Genomic DNA, 8,565 nt, shown 5'->3' with positions numbered 1-8,565 from the left:
ATACAAAGACAAGTATAAAGTATAAAATATTTTGTTCGCTGTAGTTCCATAATTCTTAGCCAAATGTTGACGCCGCAAAACAATGATGTCAAACATCTTGATGATGACGTAAAACAACGTGTAAACAAACATAAAAACACGTGTTTACAAGTTTAAAAGTGAGATCTTACTGCGGTTGAGATCTGGACACTGGGTGATGTAGCCTTGGGGCATCTGCAGTATCTCCACATCCTGCATTATACCCTGCAGAGAGGAGAGAGAGAGAGGGGGGGAGGAGAGAAGGAAGGAGAGGGGGGTAGAGGAGAGATAGAGGGGATGAGAAATGGGAGAAGGAGGAGGAGGAGGAGGAGGAAGAGGAGGGGAATGAGATTAGAAAGGTTGGAAAAAATTACACCCAGACGACCTAGTGTGAAGTGAGAGGTGCTATTTATGTATGTCATTAAGCGTCCCGCGAAGCTTGGCCAATGTGCCCCTGGCCGTGCAAACAGACACCAATTGACCAATCACTGTCCGGACAGACGTGGGACAAACCGACAAAGCCAGATGTAGGAGCGGTTAGCACCGCTCAAAAACAGAGTTATGGACGAAAGACAAACCAGAGAGAAAAAGACAAAGATGTGAGTGTAGCTGAGGAGGAAAATGTACAGAGTGGGAAAGACAGTGACAAAAATAATGATTGCAAATAGTTTGTGAGAGAGAGAGAGAGAGAGAGGTGACCTGTGCGTGTCCAAATTGAGCTGTTAATGAGCACGAAGCCTGATTAATACTTTGTCTACTGTGCGCCAAAATAATAGCTGATCTACAAACTCTGCGGGAAACATTCTAGCTTGCTCAATTAAGCTATAGCTGCTAGACTGGCTGGCTATAGCACAGCGGAGCTAATAGCAAGCTGACACGCTGTGGCAACATGATGACAACATGACATGGCAGCCAGGTAAATTTGACATTTGATTGGCTCGGGCAGCGGACTAGTGTCAGTCAACGCACATCACATACACATGCACGCACGTCGCACGCATGCACATGTGTGCAGGTGAATTGGTTCACCAACTTCACCTATACACAAAGTGAGCATATGTGTAAACGTTATTATGTACTGAATAATGGCTGTTTTGTACCTTGAAGTAGCCATGGGCCTTGTTCCTCTGTCCAACCCACACCGACGTCTCATTGGGCATGTCCATCCACAGGCTATCTATCACTCTCTCATAGATCCTACAGAGAGAGAGAGAGAGAGAGAGAGAGAGAGAGAGAGAGAGGGAGAGAGAGAGAGAGAGAGAGAGAGAGAGAGAGAGAGAGAGAGAGGGAGAGATAGAGAGAGAGGACTACTAGTACAAAGTACAAATTGGACATAATTTTACTTTAGTGGAATATATTATACTGTATATGGAATATCAGTACTTTTACTACAATTACTACAATTATTTGAACACTTTTGTTACTAGTTTACTTTGTAGATTTTGATTAATATTACAACACATGCATTAACCACTTCAGCCCTATTTAAACTAAAGGATATTTGAAAATGCCGATCTACAAGCTCACGACAAGAAAACGCTAATGTTACTGCCGCCGAATTAGCCCTATTCACGGCCCGCCCACTCAGCAACTTCCTGGTGCTGAAGTCACGTTTTGAAGGGTAAAACCCTGCTAAAAGCCCATAGTTAACACAGAAATCGCAAATTTAATGCAATCTCCGAATAGTAAAGTATAAAATACGGCTAGCATGATCAAGAACACAAGATAGTAAAAGGCACAAAGCATTATAATTTACTTTACCGTTCGAAATAATGATTTGTTGGCTTTAAGTCCAGCTATTTCTGTATTAATTTCCCCTTCAAAACTGACGTCAGCACCAGGAAGTTGCTGAGAAATTTGCTGAGTGGGCGGGCCGTGAATAGGGCTAATTAGTAACATTTTCACCAGAAACAGACTGTGTCAAATACGAGTGACTGACTATGGTAAACAAACCACGATTCTTATATGAGACGAGTTTAAGATCAGCCAACATCATTCTCCACTGAGAAATTACTTCCGGGAACCAGGGATGAACGTTTGTCTGGGACCCAAGCTAGTGAAAACAGCAGATCAAGCCCATAACGCGTTGATGAGCTTTTCACTCCTTCTTAAATATTTGTTTTCTAATTTATGGAATTTCTTACATTTCTCATTATTTATTAATGAAATTACTTACTAAAAATCATTGCATTGTACTGCATCATTTGCAAAATGCAGGAAACCAAAAAATGAAGGGACCCATAAAAATGTGTCTGTGACCCATCAAATGGGCCCCGACCCAGAGTTTGGGAACCAGTGCTCTACAGCAGTGTTTCCCAAACAATGGGTCCATTTATGGGTTGCAAGCAAATATTTATGCTTTTATGTTTTGTTTTTTTCTATATCCTACATTTTGTTTTTAATTATTTCAAAAGATTTTAAATTTTTCCCCAAAGTACAGTTTTCATGAATTAAAAACTGCATAAATAAATACATTTAAAACTAAGAAATCCCATATATGTGGAAACAAATAATTAAGAACTAGTGAAAAAAGACGATCTACAAGCTCCAGAGAGCTTGTAGCTCTGCTATTTTTCACAAGTTTGAGCCAAAACGTCTAATATCTCTTCTGGGTCTCGAGCTAAAACGTTTGGGATCCAGTGCTCTGTATAGGACAGTGTGCGGAGCAAGAGCTCACCTGTTGCAGTCCACGTGCAGCACCAGCTGCCGCGCGCTGACGGCCACGGACAGCTTGTGCCAGCGGTCGTCGGCCAGGCCGTAGGGGAACACCTCGGTGCGGGACCTCTGCTCGCCAGTGCGGTAGTGCAGGCGCAGCTCATTACGCTGCCCGCTGCTCTCCAGCTCCAGGAACCTAGCGCGCACACACACACACACACACACGCACACACAGGCACACACGCACGCACACATGCACACGCACGCACACACGCATGCACACAGAAGGAGATTGCAGTGTCAATTCTGACTGCACATTTTTACTTACCGTTATCCCACGGTTTTTGTAACCCGATTTTTTCACCCGGCGTCAATTATCTAATGTTATTCTGGGAGCTACTCTCCCTCTGCCAACCTGGAGAAACCAACGGACTGACCTCATGCTTCCTTCTATGCATGAGGAGTTCAAGCTGCTTTTTTTTTCACCTGACAGAGGGGAGTTTCCCCGATTGGACGTAGTGCGTGGAAGGAACACGTTATTCCAACCAGTTCCTTTCCCCTCCATCAGGTGCCTCGGCTGGCCAGGGGGAGGCAGTATAGAGACCAGGATTACTGCATGTTTTTATGTGAGGGTAACTACCCTAGGAGACACGGGGAGAACATGCAAAGTCCACACAGAAAGGCCCTTTTGAGTCCAATGCAATCCTGATTTTGGACAGTAAGTATGTAAGCCAGGGGTCTTTAACAGGGGGCCCGGGACCCCTAGGGGCTCCTCAGAGTTGCTACAGGGGGTCCTCAAAATCTTTGAGTGATAGAAAGCTTTTTTTTCTCTTTTTTATATTAACCACTTGAACCTTAGTGTCCATATTCTGAGAACTTTAGCCCAAAATAGCAGATCTACAAGCTCACAACGCCATTTCAGCAAAGAGGTTTGGTGTAGAGGAGAAAAAGAGCAGACAAAGTACATAGTGAAAGGTCAAGTTTTTTAAGTATTGACAGTTCAAGTGGTTAAATATCTGGAAACACAAATTTACATGAACCCAAAATACACTGATGATTGTGCTGTCAAATGATGAAACTATATGGTACCTATATGGGTTGTGGGGGGTCCCTGCTTCATCTCTCTCTCGACTAAGGGGTCCTTGGCCTGAAAACCTTGAAGACCCCTGATGTAAGCCTTGCCGAGCCATTAGGCCTAGAGCACTCCCCTAGTACAACCCCTTCCTTGACATGACGGTAATATGTCAACTTAACCCCAATCCAACCCTTGATGCCGAGTGCCAAGCAGGGAGACATTGGGTTCCCCCTTTGACTCCGGAGTCCACGTATGGTATCGCGACACCCTAAAACCAAGGCTCCAAACGGCCCAAAACAAACTAATTAGGGTCCTGCTTAACCTTCATTTTCAGACTCACCTCACCGCTACTCACCAGGCAAGCGTGGGGTGGCTCAGAGTAGATGACAGAGTACAGCATCTTGCAATGGGCATGGTGTACAAGATACACTACACCACTAAGATACCCATGTACCAGACAAAATACTTTAAAAACGTTAAGGATGTCTACAATTACAACACCAGAGGCAGCACCACAGATCACGCGTCCAACCCAGAGTCAACTCAAACAAAGGGTCAAACTCGTTCTCCTGCTATACCACCAAAATGTGGAAGGCCTTACCGAAGGCCTAGGGTGTAAATCCCTAACATCCTTTAAAATCGCCCTGAAAAACCACTTACCCTTCTATTGTAAATATCTATATATATTTTTTGCACTGTTTGTTTTTTCCAGACAATATCTACTGCATAGTACTGTGTTCTATCCGTCTGTCATTCAATGTTATATGAGATACATAAAGGTTTCCTGTGCAAATAAGCTGAAAAGCTTACTAGGATCTCCTTTTAGTTGATCTTGTACCAGTGAACTGTACTGTCATGAAACTGTACCTTTTCCTATGCAAACTGCTAATAAAGTCTTCAATCAATCAATCAATGTTTACAACACAATATCACTGACAGCACCTTTAATTTGTTTAAACCGTTTATGGTCTATCACTTCCTTCACTCAGGCATCATTCTCTCGAGACAGAGTCTAATAGCTTACGCTTCTGAGGGACAAACCGAGTGGGCGTTCCCTTTTCTTTGACGATGGCTAGCCAGATTGCTCAGGCATAGACTTCCTGTCGGTTTCAATTCAATTTCAATGTTGCTACATTTCCTAGTTCCGCCTGTCCTGGCATGAGCTGTATTTTGATCGATGTGTAGATGAGAACGGCAGCTGTGTGTGTGTGTGTGTGTGTGTGTGTGTGTGTGTGTGTGTGTGTGTGTGTGTGTGTGTGTGTGTGTGTGCGTGTGCGTGTGTGTGTGTGTGCTTATATCACTGGCTCCTCATGGCTTGGTGCATCAATCTAATCCTTGAAGCCTCATACTGTAGCTTTCCGTTAGGGTGTCTGTCTATCAGTAGGCCTGTCACAATTATTACATAATCGTCTAATCGCAATTATTTGACATAATCACAATTATTCTGTCATAATCGTTATAATAGTCTCCGTTTTGAAAAATGCATTTAAAAAATAGTGGAAATAGCAGTGCTACAAGCTCACAACGCGGCACGATGCAACGCGTTGTGAGCTTTTATGTAGATCCACTATCAATGTTCTTTTTTAAGTTTAAAGTTGTCAAATATGTCAGTAATTTCTTTGTATATTTAGGTTATGTGTCATATCTGCCATGTGCAACTTCAAAGCCTAAAAGCCAAACAAAAATGTAATTGTCAACGACAAAAACACAATTAAATAGTTCATTGTTCATAGTTCAATTAATTGTCACGTAAAATTTCATAATCGTGACGGCCAATACAATGTGCACAAAAATGCACTTGCTGGTGCATTTGTGCTCAAAAGAAAACAAACAAACACAAAACGTGCAACAATAAACTAAATACACCTGTGCCCACACATACTGTACAGTACAGCACTGGTTCTCAATGTCGGGTCCGGGGGCCCCCAGGGGTCCAAATTGACTCTTTATACAGGTCTGTATCTGTAACTCAGAGAGCGTACATTTGTACATTCTCAGTTAAATTGAAGCTGGGGATTTTACAGTGTGGACCGGGGTCCCAGAGATAGCACATGGCAGGGACATGTAAAGCCATGTAAACAAACACATCGTCATTTACAACTAAACGTTGCTCTCGAGAATGTTTTTTAAAACATTTGAGGCGAGAAATAGACAACGCAGTATCAGAAAATGGATTCTATTTCATCAGCACGTCCTTGTTTTCCATGCGACGTGTTGCGCTGGGAGGGACGCCCAGCGCAACTTGCCCTTCAGGTTGATTGCGACCGAAGGTCGCATTTACCCTGGAAAACCTTGTCGCTTGAGTGACCTTCTGTAATCTTTCCGTACAGACATCACTTCCTGTACGGTACAGGAAGTGATGTCAGTGTGATGTCAGCGAGTTCTGACATCACTTCCTGTACGGGGCGGCTACACAAGACTAAGAAAGACAAAAAAAAGGGAAGGATACACAAGACTAAGAAAGATAAAAAAGAGAAGAATAAAAAAGAAAAAAAGGAGGAGGAGGATAAAGATACCAAAAGGAGAAAGAAGAAAGGGTGGATGAGGTACAATGTGCAGTCAGCAGTCTCAGAAAAGAAAATGTAACAAGGAGGTGGCAACGGGGCGGCCAGATAAAGTTATTAGGCCTGGATCCGACTTTAAGTCGACGCACAGGATTCCAGAAGTGTAGCGCTTATTCGCTCTTGTATCAAACCGGTACTCGAAATGTTCTTAGAATTTAACATATTTTCTAAAGTAAATATGGGGGCGGCTGTGTTAAGAACGTTTCGTTGTCAAGCTCAACGTTGGGCATTTGGACCTATACATGGAGAAATGGAGAAAACCTGTTTGGCCTAAACATGGAGATGTGGAGAACACTATATATGGAGATAGTCCAGTCCATCATGTCATATGGGACTACCGTCATAGACAGTAGCCATTGTTAGGCCGGAGTCAATGGCTGTCTGTCTGACTGTCTGTACAGGAAGTGATGTCACATGACATACTTTTTATGCCCATATATGAGTCATTCTGTACCACATCTCCATGTTTAGGCAAACTCCACACAGAAAGGCCCTATCGCCAACCCCAACTAGGGTGTGGGCGATAGGGCCTTTCTGTGTGGAGTTTGCATGTTCTCCCTGTGTCTCCCAGGGTTGATACCCTCACAAAAACATGAACAAACTCCCCCCAGAATGACAACAACTAGAATCGTCAGAGAAACGCTGTGGTTGGCCAGATGGTCAAGAATTGGCGCGACCTCGCCCTTTAGGGCGAGGTCGCATGTCACCCTGAGGTCGCATGTCACCCTCAGGTGTCTTACTAGTATGCCACCTCTGCTATCGCGTCGGTGGCATATCAACCTGTCGCTCTCCTATCACTCGATAATCACCGCTGAGCGAGACGATATCCTTTACCTAACATACTCTACCATACAGATTGGGCAAAATACATTTGTATTCACAAAAATAAAGTTACATACTGTACAGCTTGAATCTGTTCAACCGTTAATAATTTGATTTACAGTTTATGGTCCTGTCCTGTCCTTCAGTAAATCATACTGTGCACACAGCATATGCACACTCACATAAGGGAATTATGAGTTACTGTAAAAACTGTCGGCATGGGTGTCAGTCACAACCCAGAGAAATCAATATCCAGACAGACAGAGCGAGCTAGCGCCGCGCCAAGAGAGACACACCGCGCTATAATGGACGGTTGGAAAAAAAGTGGATGCATCGGTGTTTCCTTGGGAAAGCGAGCGGCACCGGCACACGCCAGACTGACAGGGGGAGGATTGAACGGAACGACGGAGGGAAGCAGTGACAGGAGAGTGATGGAAGAGAGGAGGAATGTGGGTCGACCAAGAGGAACGTGTGCAGTGGCGTCAGTTCAGCAAAAGCTAGGGTATGGTAAAGATGGGAGTCCTCATGGATAAGAGGCATTACATTTTGTATAACACGGTTATATTGTGAAAATAGCAGATCTACATGCTCACAAGCTGCGAGGCGTTGTGAGCATGTAGATCGGCTATTTTCACAATGTCTGAAGATTTGGGCCATTTTTTACACGGGTTTCTATGGTTTCTTGGTCTGGATATGGCAGCCTGGAACGGTTGTTCAAGTGCACCTAATCTTGGCATGTTAGTAAATGTGCCACAATTAACAATAATGCATTGCACCTGTGCAGCTGACCTGCGGAACCTGGGAATATACCATGTTGTCGAAATGGGGAGAAGTGTGGAGAATAGTTAAAGTGACCATTTTGTTACATTTTGCATTTGTAGTTATTTTACTGTAATTTAACAACATAATAACCAGCGCAGATAGACAAAGAGACATTCATGGATTTATATTTAAAAGTAACTTTTATTTTCCCCCCTGGCCCCAGGGTATGGCAGCTGCATACCCCTGCCATACCCAATTGACGCCCCTGATGTGGAACAGACGGTGTGATATAGGCAGTGGTGGAAAGTAACTTTTACTCAATACTGTACTTGGGTACAATTCTGAGGTATTTTTTGTACTCGTACTGGAGTATTTCCAATTTCCAATTATTTTACTACTACTCATCTACTACATCTCGGATGCAAATATTGTACTTTTACTTCACCACATTTATTTGAAAACTTTAGTTACTAGTTACTTTGTAGATTTTGTATCATTATTACAACACTCTAACCACTTCAGCCCTATATATACTGTAGATTTCTGGCATTTGAAAATAGCCGATCTACAAGCTCACAATGCGTTGCATCGCAACTCATTGTGAGTCGTATGTGAGTCTTATATGGGTCTTTGTGAGTCTTATATTAGCTCTTATAAGTCTGAACTCTG

The 8,565-nt window shown here is 43.3% G+C and overlaps 1 protein-coding gene across 1 annotated transcript in view; it reads right to left on the bottom strand.

Moving 5' to 3' along the window:
* The window catches only part of LOC308308827 (protein kinase C-binding protein NELL2-like), a gene marked incomplete at both ends in the record, with an annotated part of 141,601 nt that overhangs the window by 103,688 nt on the left and 29,348 nt on the right, over window positions 1–8,565 (bottom strand). Inside the window, 3 exons of the mRNA XM_080754279.1 lie at window positions 171–243; window positions 1,119–1,215; window positions 2,696–2,869. Coding sequence (XP_080610405.1) covers window positions 171–243; window positions 1,119–1,215; window positions 2,696–2,869 — 344 coding nt within the window. The remainder of the gene's footprint in view (window positions 1–170; window positions 244–1,118; window positions 1,216–2,695; window positions 2,870–8,565) is intronic.

The sequence above is a fragment of the Nannobrachium achirus genome (assembly GCF_963921795.1).
Source record: "Nannobrachium achirus genome assembly, chromosome: 23".
NCBI lineage: Eukaryota > Metazoa > Chordata > Actinopteri > Myctophiformes > Myctophidae > Nannobrachium > Nannobrachium achirus.
Note: the sequence above shows the minus strand (reverse complement) of the source record. Positions and strands in the feature narration are given on the sequence as shown.